Source organism: Natrix helvetica (genome assembly GCF_964273705.1).
Source record: "Natrix helvetica genome assembly, chromosome: 8".
Lineage (NCBI taxonomy): Eukaryota > Metazoa > Chordata > Lepidosauria > Squamata > Natricidae > Natrix > Natrix helvetica.
Genome location: NC_138559.1, coordinates 16,852,054 through 16,869,305, shown reverse-complemented (window position 1 = coordinate 16,869,305; position 17,252 = coordinate 16,852,054). Strand labels below are relative to the sequence as shown.

General features: G+C 41.8%; 2 protein-coding genes across 2 annotated transcripts; one reads left to right on the top strand and one right to left on the bottom strand.

Annotated features, from left to right (window-relative positions):
- The first annotated feature begins 381 nt into the window (after nt 1–381).
- On the top strand, nt 382–6,844 carry LOC309396238 (caspase-3-like). The gene is made up of 4 exons (XM_081961188.1): nt 382–1,657; nt 3,855–4,027; nt 4,973–5,102; nt 6,048–6,844. The coding sequence occupies exons 1-4, from the start codon at nt 1,420–1,422 to the stop codon at nt 6,287–6,289; spliced, it is 783 nt and encodes a 260-aa protein (XP_081817314.1). The 5' UTR covers nt 382–1,419; the 3' UTR covers nt 6,290–6,844.
- A 1,660-nt stretch (nt 6,845–8,504) lies between these two features.
- TGOLN2 (trans-golgi network protein 2) lies at nt 8,505–16,932 on the bottom strand. The gene is made up of 4 exons (XM_081960568.1): nt 16,748–16,932; nt 12,858–14,230; nt 11,996–12,079; nt 8,505–10,804 (listed from the first exon to the last, which is right to left on the bottom strand). The coding sequence occupies exons 1-4, from the start codon at nt 16,848–16,850 to the stop codon at nt 10,799–10,801; spliced, it is 1,566 nt and encodes a 521-aa protein (XP_081816694.1). The 5' UTR covers nt 16,851–16,932; the 3' UTR covers nt 8,505–10,798.
- Nucleotides 16,933–17,252: the final 320 nt, after the last annotated feature.

The window sequence follows — 17,252 nt, the reverse complement described above, 5'->3', positions numbered from 1 at the left end:
AAGCGCAGGCGCGCCGCGCTTGGTATGCTGGGAAGCGTAGTCCGAGCTTCGTTCGGGACTGGGAGGCTCGCTCCGCGCTCTGCCTTGGCTCTGCTTGGTGGTCAAGGGACCACGCGGAAAGGAAAGATGAAATAACGCAAGGGGCTGTGGCGTGGGGAGCATGCGAGAGGTTTAAGCGGGTTTGCATCGAAGTGATTCCCATTCCCTGAGTCCAAACCTCGTCTTTTAATGAGCCGCAGGAGAGTTTTAGTTTCGGGGCTAAAGCTGCATTGCGCTGAAAAGAGAATCTCTAATGCAGGGGTCTCCAACCTTGGCAACTTGAAGCCTGGAGGACTTCAACTCCCAGAATTCCCTGGGGTGGGGAATTCTGGGAGTTGAAGTCCTCCAGGCTTCAAGTTGCCAAGGTTGGAGACCCCTGCTCTAATGTCTATGGCGATTTTTCAGCCATCCAAGTCAAGTTTGTCCCAGAAGTGCTTTCATCCAAGAAGCTTCTTCAATTGAACAGGGAAGAAGGGAAGGAAGGAAGGAATGAACTAACTAACTAACTAACTTTGGGAATCGCTGATGGTTTTGATCCTTTGGATCCGTCCGCAGCCAGATATCTATCCAATTCATTTGGAAGATTTTTGCTCAGGAGATCTTCCACCAGGAAACAGCGGAGGATTCTGTTTTGCTTCATTCTGATGTTTCTCTGATTAGATCTCGCCCTGCTAAGTTTTATGCTACACCTGAGTCCAATCCATCAACGTTTGCCAGAAACAAGGCAAGGCTTGATTTTAAATCCATATTGGGGAGGGGGGACTCAGAGAGTGAGGGCAACCTGCTTAGAACTGGGCTGCTAAGGGACATGTGGGGTGTTTTGTACCAGTGAGGAGCATAATGAAATGCCTACAATTTGGCTTGCAGATTGAATTTTGCAGAGGCACCTCTGCTGACAGTCCAGTGACTGAGATCAAGTATCCTGCAAGGCCAAATCACAGCTGGACTTTTGATTAAAAGGAGAGCGCACTGATGCTGTTACCTAGTTGGATAATTAAACGTCTGCAAGAAAACCAACTTCAGAGAGCACCAAGGACCCCTCAAGAGAAGAGAGAAAGATCACTGTATTTATTTTAAATACAGCCTTTAAAACAATGGCTTAAAACTTATTTTTTTGATATTTGTTTCATTAACTGCAGTGGACTTTCCAAAGTGAAACACCGGTTTCAATATATTACAGTATTACTAAATAAGCTATACACACATAAAAACTGCTTTGTGACGTATTTCATATATGAACTGTATGCCTGAGAAAGACCAATGTTTGTAATGGTATCTGTCTAATCAAGCAGGATATGGATTTTCATTCACGGCGCCACACCCCGAATGCTGAATCATGAGAGGTCAGAAGGGCGCATATAAACCTATATCTGTGCACACATGCAATCTTTTAAACAGTCCACCATCAGGAGATTCCGCAGTATGGCTTGCCCCAAAAGGAACAGAGCTGTGATCATTGTCAATCATGAGTTCTTTCAAGCCAAAGGAGGACTTAGTTCAAGAATGGGGGCCAGAAGGGAAGCAGACAAGCTTTTCAAAACACTTTCCAAGTGCAATTATGACGTGAAATTGTTTCTGAATGTGACAGCCGAAGAAATAGTAGACGTGTATGAGAAAGGTATGTTTGGGTTAAAGGGAACCAAGATGCTCAAAAAGGTACACCTGAAAGTCTTCCATGGACGTGTTGCAAAGCCTGGGGGAGCCTCCCAAATTTTGTTCTACTGTTCATCGGAAAGGTCTGAGCTTCAGGGAAGAGAAGGATGGGGGAGGACTTAGACTAAATGGACAGCGGGATTATATAGTTAGGTTGTACATAATTCGGCTGATTATGATAAGATATAAAAATATATGATTTTTGGTCATCTTTCCTGGGTCTTTGCTGATGAATGATGATTGAGGGGCAAGTTTATAGAAAATGGGCTGAGGTACGGAAGGAAGTGAGGTATGGTTGTATTTTAAGAGACAGTGATAAGTTGCTAATGGTGAATGTCATTCGGGATGAAGGGGAAAGTTTCTTTTTCTTTGAGGAGTGATATTTCCCCCCACTTTTTCATATGTACCGGTATGTACTGTATGTATCTATGTATACAATGGTTTTTTGTATTACCTTTATCTGTTTAAATATCTATGGGGATTCTCAGTCATCCGGGTCATGGTTGTCCCAAAGGTGCTTTTTCAAGAGGCAATCGGATTTTTTGTGTGTGTGTTTTTCCTTGAAGACGTTTTGCTTCTCACCCAAGAACTTTCGGTCAGAACTGAAGAAATTTCTTGGATGAGAAGTGAAACATCTTCAAGGAAAAACTAAGAAAGTCCAGTTGCCTCTTGAAAAAGCACTTTTGGGACTTGATCTGTTCAATATAATCCTTGACAACATTATAAGAAAAAAAAAGAAAGAAATGTCTGATGTGCAGGGGGGGCATTCAGAAAGTTGGAGGATTGGGTTGTATAGTTTTGCCCACTCTCTGGATTGCTTTGATCCACTTTATAGGTGCCCCCTGACTCTAGAGAGCGAGCCTGAGACCTGGTTGGGCATCTAGAAGCTGTAACATTTAGCCAAACGTGAAGAGAGTATTCTTATCAGTGAGACATAGTTAGGAGAGAGACATGGAAGATATCCATTGTTGCTGAGCAGCCATTAGGTTAGGGATACCAGATAGCTGCAATTTCACTACAGATCCCTGAAGGTCCCTTTCCATCACTAAAATAGGAGATGACTTGATGCAGAGCATGGAATAATAGGGTTGGAAGAGGCCTTGGAGAGCTGAATGCAACAAAATTTCATTTTAATGTATGCTGATTAGTATACATTTAAAGTGACAATAAAGTCCTATTCTATTCTATATTTTACATTCTATGTTTTCTATTCCATTCCATGCTCTGTTTTCTATTATTTTCTCTCTCTTCTCCTCTCCTCTCCCCTTCTCATTTACAGTGTTCCATAGTCACTTGACCCATTTTACAACGGTTTGCACTTCTGGCAAAACCACGCCCCTTCCTCCCATCCAGTGAATTATTGGTTTGTTTTCTGATCATGGCTTTTGCTTAACATCCAAAACTTCAAAAAATATCATAAAGTCAGGTTGGTCACGGAGACAGCCATTTTGCAGCCATGTTGACAGACGATCATAATGAGCAAACTTCATTATGGTCCTATGTCGAGGACTGCCTGTGTCGTTTGATTTACAGGTAGTCCTCAACTTGCAACAATTCGTTCAGTGACCATTCGAAGTGGCAGCGGCACTCAAAATTGTGACTTATGATCATTGTTTCACACTTATGACCTTCGTAGTTTCTCCATGGTAACATGTTTTACATTTGGATGAATGACAACTGACTCATATTTATGACGGTTGCAGTATCCCAGGATCACATGATCCCCTTTTGCGACCTTCTGACAAGCGAAGTCAATGGGGAAGCCAGATTCACTCAACAACCGTGTTAGTAATTTAACAACTGCAGTGATCCACTTAACAAGAGAAGTCGTTAAAGTAGGTCATAACTCACTTAAATTTTTCACTTAGCAACATACATTTTGGGCTCAATTGTGATCATTAAGATGAGGACTCCATGTATTCCCAATTACAAGCCTTCCCTCTTCCAGTTTTACCCCATAATAGTCAGGTGTCATAGGTTGGGCTGAAAATGATTGACTTCAAATCCCCCAGGGAATTTCTATGGCTGAGACTAAACCTGACCCCCTCCAACCTTGGCAACTTAGCAAAGCTGGCTGGGGAATTCTGGGAATCTGCCCCATTTAAAGTTACCAAGGTTCGAGGCAAGCTCTGCTACCCTTTCCTTAAATTGTGTCTTTGCAGAAAGCCAGGCAGAACATGGGAAATGTTTTGTGAGCATCCTCTCAAGCCACGGAGAAGAAGGCAGCATAATGGATTGCCAAGGACAAGCATTAAAGCTAACTCGCATTTATAAGATCTTCTCTCCTGAAAGGTGTCCTCATTTGGCAGAAACGCCTAAACTCTTCTTCATACAGGTAGGAACTGTGGGGTTCTGGGTCCAAACAGAAACAGTGAAGAATGAGAAAATTCAATCATTCTTTTTTTTTATCCTGTAGGACAGAGGTCTCCAATCCTGACAAAACACAGCCTTGCAATGATTTCAAGACCACTATGAAATCTTAGAACGTAGTCTTCCTTTACACATCTTTCTTGATTACATGTATTTGAGATTAATAGGGAAATAACCTCAATGAGATTAATAGATATTGGGAAACTTTGACTTCGTGACTCTAGGCTGTGGTTTTCAGACTCCAAAGGTAGACTTTCAAAGTTATGAAACCAAAAGCTGGCAACTGTCTCTACATGCAAATGAGTTCTGAGTTTGCGAACAGGGTTTGCCCTCCGCAATATGTACAGTAGCAGTAGAAACCCCCTTGAAAAAACAAATGACTCATTCTGGAAATAATGTTTTTGATGCCACATCTAGCATACTTGCATGACTGATGTCAAAAGATAAAGCAAAGGTATTTCTAATTCTCCATTCGCAGCAACACAAAAACTAATGTCTACCTTCGCTTTAATGTATTTCCTGGATACCTTTATAGCAGGCGTAAAGTTCAGACTTCGATTCAGTTATACTGTTTATTTTTTTCCAAGGGCAAATACGAGTTGTGGGAATCTATGCAAGAGAAGAAAGGGTGAAATCCATTTTTGTTGCCTGGGCAAGCCCCTAATGCCCCAATCCTCCAGTTAATGCTTTTTCATTCATTCATTTATTTTTTAAAAAAGTATGCAAGTTTAATGCAAACGGTTAACCTCGTTCCTTCAGTTTAGCCTATTCAGATGAAAATGGCAAAGGGGTCACCTCTCACTCCTGGTCTAGATAGAATAAGTCACAAGAAAATTTGAAGTGACTCTCCAGGGTGTGGATCCAGCACAAAGGCTATTTAGCAGCTGTTGCCTTCCACGTGTCTTTTCAGGCATGTCGCGGAAACAGATTTGATGATGGCATCTACTTAGAAACAGATAGCAGTGCACCAGAGGAAGACTATTTCTCACATTACCTGTCTGTTCCCGAAAATACCGCTGTCATGTTTTCTTGCAGCCCAGGTATGTCAATCTAACCACCTAAACCTAGGTCAGGTTTGCAGCAAAGCTAATCAGATACCTCAAAGTAAATGCACAGGACTGGGTAGAATTACCCATTTGGGAGCTTGAAAAATAAACAAATAAAAAACAACAACCAGCCAGAGAACAGCTGATTTGTGAGTCTTAGTAAGGGCACTTGGCCAAGAGAAACATAATTACAGATGGATGCTAGTCCATTACAACCTATAATCTAATGTAACCATGGGGTCTTATCACTCAATGCTACAATCAGCAAAGGGCAGGAATCGGCAAAAATGCATGCAATAGCTTGAACAGATACTTATGAAGAGGTGAACAGTAAAAATCTGGAATTTCAGAAGCAACCAGTTCCTTTCCAGATTTTTCCCATCGTTCCCTGTGTAGGGCTGATCTTGTTGTCACGATTAAAGGACGAAGGGCGAATCAATTAGGATGATAGGCTAAGAACAACTCAATTGTTCTTTGCAGAGAAGAGTTGTATCTTTGGAAGCTGCCAATCTCTTCTTTGATTTTTCAGGCTTCTGGACAATCGTTGCAATCCTTCCATTGCAAATAGAACACTTACGATTTAGAGCCGTTTTATGATTTCACCCAGCCACTGTTAAAGGGATGCAAAGCTTGTCCATGCCTTTATTACTTTGGCTTAATGACGACTGGATGGCTCTTTCAGTCATGAGCAAAACGTACAGGATATAAATGCAACAGGCCTCTAATTCTGGCCACAGAGAAAGACCCTATTTGCACGGCAATTAGTTCCCCATGTAATGTGCGTTTTATCATTTCCTGGCTCTTGAGATATGGCACAGACTGGCAAGAGATGTGTGTCCAGATTTTACTAGACTTCTTTAACATGTTTGCTTACTGTAAAAAAGTCCTGTTGGACTTTTGACATCTCCTTATCTTTCTTTCTCTTTCTCAATTGCTCAGGCTATGTTTCCTTCAGCAATCAATGGGAATCCATGTTTCTCAAAGCATTACTGGAAGTGCTAGAAGGAGAGAAAAGAAAACTAGAAGTCACCAAACTCATGACTTGGATTAACTGGAAGATTGCTTTTCTTTGTGAAGCAAAAGGAACTCAATATAAGGGCAAAAAAGAGATGCCCTGCTTTGTCACAACCATGGTGGAGGAGGTTTACCCTTTCAAAGACGACAGGGAATACTCGAATTAACCAGATCACTCCAAACCTACAAATACAACTCCGTCGTTGGTTCATAATGCAGCTTGATTTTTCACTTGCTGCATTTTGATCCAGCCAATTATAATTTATTCAAGCAGTTACAGAAGCCACAATTTATCGTTGTCTGAACGTGTCCATTCATACCACGCTAGGAGAGAAACAGGATGGGGATATTTAAAAAAAGAAATGGTTTAAGAAATGCTCACTCTTACAGGAAATAAAAATATGAGTCATAAGAGTGGCATGGATATTATACAACACTTTGCCTTTGAAGGAGAAAAGTGGAGTTGTGGTGGTGTGTTTGTGTGTAAGCAACGGCTTAAAGACTATGGCTTTTTTGCCAGTCCCTGTGACAATGCTAGGAAAAGATGTGTTGGTTGAAGTTGTCAACAGATGCTTTGTGTTCTCCCATGCATTTCCCTCCCCCCCCCCCACACACACACCTTTGGATCCAATGCTTTGAGCAACACTTGTTTGCAGCAAATGGAACAGAATGTGTCCATGGTGCCCACTGTTTGACTGAAGAGTGAAATGCAAACTCTTGAAATAAATTAAGTAAAACAGTAAATTGTGAAGATCGAGAAGGGAACTGCATAACGTGTCAACGGGGTCTCTCTGAAGGTACAGGCAGTGTCACGTTACATTTAATAACCAACTGCTCAAGAAGTTACAACAAACTTTAAGAAAGCTACTTATGACCCGTCCTCTTAAGTTATGCCCCTCCGTGGTCACGTGATCACATTTCTGACGAGTTGTGGAGTTCCAGTCATGAGTGTGATTTACAACATTTTATGGGTTTCAGAAAAAAAAAAAAACCTGCTATTTAGGAGAATGGATTCACTTTAGACACAATTCACTTTTTGACTGTGGTCACTCATTCTACGACCATTGTAAAAACGGACATGAATTTGAGTCCGGTCTTGACTCATGGCAATGATTGACAAGCAAAATTCTAGGCTTCACTGTGGTCCTGAGTTGAGGACTACCTGAATGGGTGGATTGCTACATAGGCCTTGAAATTCAAGGTTCCTTTTCGGGCCATAATGTACATTTGGGAGATGGAGAGATGGGGTTGCGCAGCTGCTTAATGTACCTTCTATGCATGCTGCCTTAATGTTGCTTTGCAACTGGGAAGCCTTAGAAACCAAATGAATGGTTGGAATGTTTTGTTTTCTTAAAAAAAAAAAAGACAATGACACTGTCATTGCGTAAAAATGTTAGACACAATCCTAAAGAATCAGGGGTATAAGAAAAACAAAGTAAATTGCTAATATAGTCATATGGCATGAATGGCATCAGGAAATAATATTTTCCCTTTATTTTGTTATTTGCTCTGCTTAGTAAGTCAGGCAACAAAATAGGTTTGCAATAACAAAACCCATGCTAAATCCTTTTCCTTCACTGCATTTAAGTCCATGTCTAACTTCACCTCTTCATCATGTAGAACCTGTTTCTCTTCTTCCATAAGCCAGGCCTGCATGGCTTTCCTATTAAAAGGGAATGCCCCCAAAAGTTAAGATCCCTTTTTGACGGACAGGTGCCAAAAGTAGAGCTGAGGGTGTGGATTCTTCACTAGAAGCATTACATTTATCAAATTGGGGTACCTTCCCTACGCCTTTGCGCCCCATGACCAGAAGATGGGGAGGCTAGGCATCACCCTCTCCCCCATTTCAGCCTGATAGGAGCAGTTTTCCACTGACAAAGAAAGAAGATGGTCACACGGGGAAACATGGGATTCAATGGGAAGATTATGCTTTGGAGAAAAGGTTAACAGTTACCAGTCCTGGAATAGTCCAAGATTCAAGTCTCTGAATAGCCAGGCAGCCTCTTATAAGAGTTTGAGCTGGCTTTCTTTCAAAGAACCCTGTTCTTTGAATATATAAGGTTGAATCGGAAGAGAGAGGTAATCTTTCTTACCTACAAGATTGAAAAGAGGGAAAGGAAGAGTTGTTGAATGCCATCCTGAGCATCTTGCTAGGATAGGGTTACTGTAATTTATACATTGCTTACTTCTACTGGTGTCTACATTGTACTCTTACATCCTGGATTTTAGCATGGATGGCTCAATGAATACAGCAACACTCACCTTGAGTGCCCTCTGAGTAGGAAGCACTACGTCGGATCAATAGCAACAAGAGACAGTGTGGAGCCTATTACAAGCAGACCCAGCAGAAATGATGACACTGCCTTTTGACCACAAAAGGAATGGTGGTGTAGCCATTTATTATTTGTTCACTAAGATTACAAAGATTAAAAAATAAATCTGAACATTTAAGGTATTTTTTTTTAAAGCTGGCCAATTCCAAAACACACACATATTTCTGGTTTCAAACAGGGAAGAGAGCTGATTTTGACATTTGGAAGAGAACAATCCAGCAATGAAACTCAACTGAACGAATTTTTAAAAAAAATTACAACCTGAACACAAAAGAATATAAAGCAAGCTTTTAAACGTCAACCTCATGCCTAAAATCAAAATGTCAACAAAATTTATCAGGTTCCAACAATTCCTTCATAACTAAGAAAATGACAAAACTTTTCACGTCATGCACGACGACAGAAATCATCCACCCGTGACACAACTTCGATCCAAAGTTTCTATTGCACTTCAGAAAATTACCTTTTATTTTAGGATTGACAGTCATGTGCTAGTTGCAAGGTAAGAAAGGCCATTTTATGGCCTGGAAACGCCCCACTAATTGATCTTCTGACTTTTTGTCATGTGTAAAGTTACACATTAACCACATACAAAAACTGGCAGCTGGGTTTCCAAAGATACCGATGTACTTCCCCTATTTATGTTATTTAAATGACCCAGCGCTAAGGTCGTTTTCCTGACTTAATCTATTAAGAGCTAGAATGGGTTTGCACGCCAAGCTTCTGGACGATGGAAGAGGGTCAGTTTGACTGCTTCTCTGTAATTCTATTTGAACACTGAGATCCAAACAGCTGATAAGAAACTGCCCCCAAAAAGTTTGGGGGTGGTGTGGAGACATTTCTATCAGCGGGAAGTATTTTATACAGGAATGCTTTGGCTTGCCAGATAAAGCCTAACTGACTGTCTCATTCTGTGGCCACCTGCAGAAGTTAAGGAAAAGAAATGCTGAACGAGTCTTCCAGGTTGAAAGTCTTATCATTTGATGAAGACTAAAGGCAACTTGGCTTCTCACTGAGGGTGATATTATTAAGCATACCAAATGAAAGTGGAAACTAAAATCAAAGTAATCCTCAAACGGGCCTTAGGTGTAGCTTTCTCGTGCCATACAAAACATCAACTTAAAAGACTACGAAGGCCACGGGACAAATTCAAGCTAGCAACAATGTGAAAAAGCTGCTTCATGTTACAGGACTGCTATGCAATTATAGAAACATCAGTGCTGAGTTCAGATGGGGGAGGGGGGATATACATACCCCACCTACTCTTTAACTGCCATCTTCTGCAATCTCTCTATAAATGATACCCTTGATCGATCCCTATTTTTGTGCCCTTCACATAGAATGCAACACTCTGGCTATGGGGTGGAAAGGGCCAGTGAAAGATTTACACAAGCTGTTCCTTTCTTGGATTGAAAAATGAGTGCCTGCTAGAACGGTAGGCTTTGATTCTGAATAGATCCCTATTTGCCATTGGGTCGTTTGTGCAATTCGCCATGGATTACAACGGCCCCAACCTGATTGTTTTTTCTTCTGAGATTGATCATGGGAATGTGGCGGTGAGGATCGGAAAGATCTTAATTCATGGAGAATGCTTGAATTAAGCATTCAGAGCATGGTGGGGTCACAAATACTGAAGTCAAACATTTCTTCAAACGTTGACCTGCAGTCTAGCATCAGAAAAGGAGCAACTGACTTAAGTGCTCAACCAAGACTTGGGCCGTATTAAGTCAAGCATTAAAGCTCTGGTATTTCACAGAACATTGACACTTAAGATAGGAAGTACAGGATATTCACTTCTCAATATTGCCGTCTAAGACAGGAGATGTTCAACCAGTGCATCAGGCAATGCATGCCTCAGCGGAAGAGGACACTTTAGGGACAAGAATCAATCTTCATAAACTCTGCTCCAAGCTCACAAAATTGACTACGATTCTAACGTCCGGAATCGAGGGGACAAAGTCACCCTCCTGATTTAACATTCCTTACGATCAATTTCACAGATAGTAAGTACCGCATCATTTAGAGGAAAGTCACAGAGCCGAGAGTCTAGTGACCGGTTCTTCTTCCCAACGCAGGAGAAAAACAGGAAAAATACAGGAAAGTCACTGAAAGGGGAATTAACAGTCCAGGGCTTTGAAAGGGGGAATGAGGCGTGGCAACGGACAAAGTGCATGTGCACAATTAAAAGCAATTTTGCCCCCCCTCCCCCCCGGTTGGGCACAATATCACAGCCAACAGGCTCTGAGGCTGTACTGACAAAAGGCTGGACGTCGTCCGTGCTTCTATGTGCCGTTTTCAAAACGAGTCCTCATGCAACACAAGGGCGTGCAGAAAAGTCTGGGTTTAGATCTGCGGAGAAGAAAAACAAAGGGAGACGTCAAACGCTTGCCAAGTTCAGGCCTGAGGTTCAACAGGTTTCGAAATTGTATTCCTTGGTATTGAAAAGCCAATGGGAAGAAAATGGTCCTTCCTAACTACATGTAGGTGAACAAGGACCATTTTCATTGGTTTTTCACACAGGTTAGTCCTCATTTGACAACCAAAAGTTACAATAGATTCAAAAAGGCAATTTATGACCTGTCCTCGGCCACAACCCTCCCGCGGTCACATTCCATGCACCTGGCTACCGGTTCACATTTATGACCATTTGTGGTGTCCCAAAGTCATATCCTACGGTTTTTGAAGTATTCCAGCAGAAAAAGGTCAAAAATGCCCATTGGATAAGCTGGATTTGCTTGATGGCCAATGGTTTGCTTAACAACCATGTTTACGACTGTCCTAAAATCGAATGCAGTCAGATGGTGCCTTGACTTATAACCCCAATGATTTAAGACCAAAATTCCGGGCTCCATTGTGGTTGTAAGTCGAGGACTACCTGTGCTACATTAATGATGACACAGGAGCTTGACCGATCTTGTGTTCCCACCAGTGAAAGCAGATTTTGGATGAGTTTGAAAGATCTCTATTAATTACAACAAACTAGAAAGAGACGAAGAATTGTTTTATTACAGAGAAGAGAGGGTTGAGGGTATTTTTTTTAAAAAAAAAAATCCAAGGCAACGCTTTAGGTGTCTTTTTGAAGCTTTAAACCCAACTCTTCCGAATGAACCAATAAGCTAAGTTCCAAAGCACATACCTAACGCTTATTTCTTCTGACTATTGATCTAGGCTTGTAGATTCTAACCAGGAATAAAGTACCAAACAGTGAAAGCAAAACCCAAGGCAATGTCAACAGAAATACGGATTAGAAAAGTCCAGGCATGCTGTAACATGTCTAATTCCTGGGTGTCCAACGTAGGCAGGGTAATCTTAAAACTCGCGGAGTTCTACTTCCAGAATTCGCCAGCCAGTCAAGAGTTGAAGTCCACAGGGCTTGAACTTACCAAAGTTGGACGCCGCTGGTCAAAATGGAAGTATAATTATGTACATATTATCATTGTAAGCAGCTGTGAGAAGTGATTGTGGCTTTAAAGAAAGTTTTTTTTAAAAAAATCAAACCATAAACTTAGCTGTTTTGATGCTCATGGCGGAAAAACCTACCTTTTGATCCAGTCGCTGATACTCGCTAGATTTGGGCCTTCGGGTTATCTTTGATTTTTTTCCTTCTAGAGCAAAAGCAATAATCTTTGCAAGGGAAGAAAAGAAAATCAGTAAGTGTGGCACAGCAAGAATTTGAACCATCACACTAAAATGAGCAAATCAGCTTGTCATAATTATTAATCTAGAAATAAGCACATTATTTCAGCAGAGGCTTAAAAAGAGAGATGGCACACATAGTACATTAAAACCTGTAAAATAGCAACAGTTATGTCTCACCAAAGGGGGAGAAACTGAGTCTCGCTTAGAAAATAAGACATGATTTCAAAGTCATAACCCATCAAGTAAGCCAGAGAATATAGAAAAATTCATAATTGGAATGTTGCTTGAAACAGCTTCTCTACAGCCAATAGACCAATTACATCTTTTCCAAGGTAAGAAAAATGAACAACAGCTTGAAGCATATATCAGTCAAAGCCAAGGAACATATTTTTAAATACCTAGCTTTTTAGAAGCTTTACATAGCATTAGCATGGTTTCCACAGCATGATCCCCATACCCAAAACCAATACCCCGATATATTTTGAGGAATAGCTTTTCCGACTGTTTTTGAAAACCCAGTAAAAACAAATAAGTCAAGTCCTAGTTAAAATAGCCTCATTAAAATCAGATTATCTACAGGACATTACACTATTTCTTTTTGCTAAAGATGCCTTGAGGAAACAGCTTTCATTTTTACCATCAGTCTAGCTGAACAGGCAGACGGACAAAGGATGGACAGATATAAATAAATAAATGGATGGATGGACAGACAGACAGACACACAGATAGAAAATCATCAATACTAACTAGTCAGAATACTTACTTTCCGTTTATTGTGATATGCAATGTATAGTGCAGCAACAATAATAGCTGCGGTCACCAAGTAGGCAAAGAAGTGGCTATTTTCAGATCCATTCCTGGGTGTCCCCTCTGAATCTTCCTCATGCTTTGCACTCTTTTTCTTTTCATCACCCAACCCTTTTTCTTGTTCATCTCCAAGGTCAACTACCTCTTCCTCAGTTTTTTGGGATTCCACAGGGTTTATCTTTTGAGGATGTTGATCAGAGCGATCTGATTGAAGATCCGGGTCTTTTGCTAATGAGTCTTCCATTTGTTTTGACTCCTCATCATTTGTCTCTGGTTCAGATAAATCTGGATCAGAAATAATCTCTGTCTTAGATTCTTTATCTTTGGCATCAGCAGGTTTTAATTCCGAAGCGTCTTGAGCATTCGGGTCTTTAATTAATGGGTCCTCTCCCTGCTCTGAGTCTTTCGGTTTTGGGTTTGGAATAGCAGCTTTATCAATTATGTCTTTCTGAGCGTTGGTGGCTTCAGAAGAACTTAGCTTCCCAGAAGCAGGATTTTTAAGAGATGTCTGGGGATTCTTATCTTTTGTTTCTAAGTCTAGAGGTTGTTCTGATTTCTTATCATTTACACCTGGATGAGAAACACCTGCCTTAGATTCTTCTGTGTGATCTTTCTCTTTCTGAGTGTTTTCGGTTTGAACAGGATTTAATTTTGAAGGCTCTTGAGCAGAAGCACCAGGCTGAGTGTTCGGGCCTTTAATTGATGGCTCCTCTTCCTGCTTTAAGTCCTTAACTTTTGAGTTTTTAAGAGATGTACCAGATATGTCTGTCTGAGCTTCATTTTTATCTACGTCTGCCAGAGCTTTGGTAGTATCTACCTTTGCAGGACCAGACTGTTGAGCAGACTGGTCTTTTTCTGATAGGTCCTGTGGTTGTTTTGGATCGTTAACATGTGCATTAATGTCTTCTGAATGATCTATCCCTTTCTGAATCTTTTTAGGCTGAACAAGACCTGATTTTGGAGAAGCGTCATGAACAGAAAGACCAGAGTTCTGCTTCTTAATTGATGGGTCTTCTCTCTCTTCTGATTTCTTAATATTTGACTTTAAAGGAGAATTTGTATCAGAAGTGTCTGTCTGATCTCCTTGAGATTTATCTATGTCTTCCTGAGGTTTGTTGGATCCAATAGCACCTGGCTGGGAACCTTTGTGATCAATGGATGATTTCGCGGTTTCCTTCACTTTGTCAGAACCTTGCTGGGGTGCCTCTTGCTGGCTATTTTGTACGTTACTTGGTATAACTTTAAGAGGTTCATTGTCTACAGAACTTCTGCCTGGCTCTGAAGCACCTTGAGCCAAGTCCGTTAACGGTAGGTGATCACTCGATAACTCTACAATGTGGAAAACCTAAAGTTAAAAAATATTCTGTATGCTACAATAATACTGTGTGATGGTGTACAGTAATGCAAACTACAAAATAATGCTGAATATATTCACCCTTTTTAAGTACAACCTTTTAGGCAGCTTAGAGATAGTATTCGTATAACCTAGTGCTGTGGCCTTGGGCCAGAGACAGCTAACATAAACCAGACAGCGGTCTGTCTAGAACAGGGGTCTCCAACCTTGGCAACTTTAAGCCCGGCGGACTTCACGTCCCGGACGTCTGCTGGGCTTAAAGTTGCCAAGGTTGGAGACCCCTGTTCTACAAAGTAAGAACAGAATGGTGTATTAGGAGATTGGAGTATAAATCCTGTAGTATATTGGACATGTTGACAATGTCACACTGCAAGGGTGAAATATAATAAGGAGGTCATTTCAATGGGTACCATGGTGTTCCAGAGGAAGAATTACAGTGTAATTCTATTATTCCTTTTACAGGTAGTTGTCAACTTACAGCAGTTCATTTAGTCACGGTTCAAAGTTACGTCAATGAAAAAAGCGGCTTGTATTTTTCACAATTACAGCCATCCCCATGGTTACATGATCAAAATGCACAGTTGGCAACTGACTCATATTTAGGATAGTTGCAATATCCAGCCTTTTGAGACCTTCTGACAAGCAAAGTCAACGGGGAAACCAGATTCATTTAAGAACGGTGTTGCAAATATAATCATTGCAGTGATTTGCTTAACAACTGTGGCAAGAAAAGTTATAAAAAGGCAGCCAAACTCACTAACAAATGTCTTACTTAACATAAATTTTGGGTTCCATTGTGGTCATACGTCCAGGATTACTTTTACCTTTCTACCTCAAGTGTAATTGACCAAATGTATATAATTGGAGGGAACATTTTGCTGGGGGCTCTCCCCTCCCTGCTATCTGCTGGTAAGGAATCTAGTGATCAGCGTTAGTGCTTCCCTATAAAATTGCATCTTTCTCCAATGCTTTGGTTTCTAAAGTAAGTGAGCAACTTTCTCACAACTGCCCAAAACATTTTCATACTGAACTTTCATTAATAGTGCAATGTGAGTTGTACACATTCATGCCACATTTAATTCACGTCCAGCCTTTATATACATATTTTTTAAACAACTCAAGGTAGAGAGCATATTTCATATTCCTTCCTCCTATTTTTCCCACAATAATCCTGTGAGGTGAGTTGGGCTGACATCATGGCAAGATCTCATTATTTCGAGTGGGCTGTGTGGCTATTTCCAATCTCTGTGTTTTATTATACATTTGCATGCCTGACTTAATAAGGCAATCAGGTATTGAAATTAAGCTATTATATGTGTTGTATTTTGACAATGCTGTGAGTGAATCCTGGCAATTTTGGCACGTGGTGGGATAACTCCCGGAATGCTCAGCCTACATTCGACAGGGGATTCCCAAGTTTGCTTTTGTGCCTTTGAATCAGTGTCAATTTCCAACGACTAAATGGACAAATTTCTTCCTTGGCAACATTTCAGAAGTGTTGCTGCTGCCTCTTCCCTGCGGTTCAGAGAGAATGTTTGGCTAAGGTCACCCAGCTGGCTTCCTGATTAAGCCGGACTAGAACTCCCAGTCTCCCAGTTTTTAGTCTGATGTCCTAACCACAATAAAGAGCACCAGATGGGAAAGGATGACCCAGATGAAATACCTATTACCAGGCATTACACTGTCCATCAAGAAGTGATAGGTTTCATCCTTTACACAGGTTGTTTAGACACTTGGATGCCAGATCTATGGGGTCGTCACTCTAAACTTGTCACTCCTTAAGAAGACTATATATGATGGGTAAGCTTTAGGAGCTATCCAGGTCAGGGCACTCAGGGGTCACAGAGAGGGATATCCAGAAGTGTCAGAATGGTCCCTATCAGGGTGTCTCAACTTTTAAGATGTGTGGACTTCAATTCCTAAAACCCCTCAGCTTTAGGGACTATCTGGGCTGCGGAATCAAAAAGAAGAGATATCCAGGACCTGTCATACTCGCTGGGGAATTGTGGGAGTCGTGTAATCCATACATCTTAAAGCACAATGTCTAGAGAACGCTGGGACTTGTATCCACAAGTCTCAAAGTGGCTGGGGTTGGAAAACCCTGGTCTGTATAGTCCATGGGTCCCCAAACTTGGCAACCTTTAAGACTTGTGGACTTCAACTCCCAGAATCCTCCAGCCAGCTATGCTTGTCACTCTTTAAGCTATGCTGGCTGGAGGATTCTGGGAGTTGAAGTCCACAAGTCTTAAAGGTTGCCAAGTTTTTGAAGACCTCTGGTATGGTCCTTCAGAGAAGGCGGACCGTACAGACCATCCTGATAGTTTCAATCACTTTGGAACGAGCATGTGATGATTTCCCTTCCGTTAGCCCTCCATCCTCCTACCCGCCATAGCGAAGCGATGAGCCCAAGGTCTGCGGGCAGGACGGGGGGGGGGAGGCGGGGGTGTAAAACAAAGGCCTTCTCCTTCTCCCCTTCAAGAGCCCCCACTAACCTTGAGCATTCGTCTCCTGGCTCTTTCCCGCGCCTAACGGCGCCGCGCTGCCCCAAGCAGCCAGCAAACACAAGAGGAGACACCAGGACCAACACGCCGCCATGCCGGCTCAGGAGCGCCTTCTACTTCCGCCTAGTTGCCAGCGGAAAAGGAAAGCCGCTTTCCACGGCTGTCGCAGCGCCTATTTCCGGCTGGGGCTCCTCCCAGCGGATGCTGTTTTCTCGCGAGAGCTGAACTTCTCGGGAAGGCGAGAGGAGGGGCGGAAATCTCCTGAAGGGCGTGGCTTACGATCCCAGGGAGGAGGGGCTGGAGTTTGCCGCTGGAAGGGAAGCGCCTGCTTTAACCTCATTTGGGCTTCAGGCAGCTCCGCGGTTCTTTTTCTCTTCTAATGGAGAGTTGATGTGGATCGCTCCAACTTGGTGTTTCTCAGACGTGTGGATCCCAAAATCCCAGAATTCCCCATCCACACATCTGAAAACACTCCACGTCTTTGAAAAACGCTTGA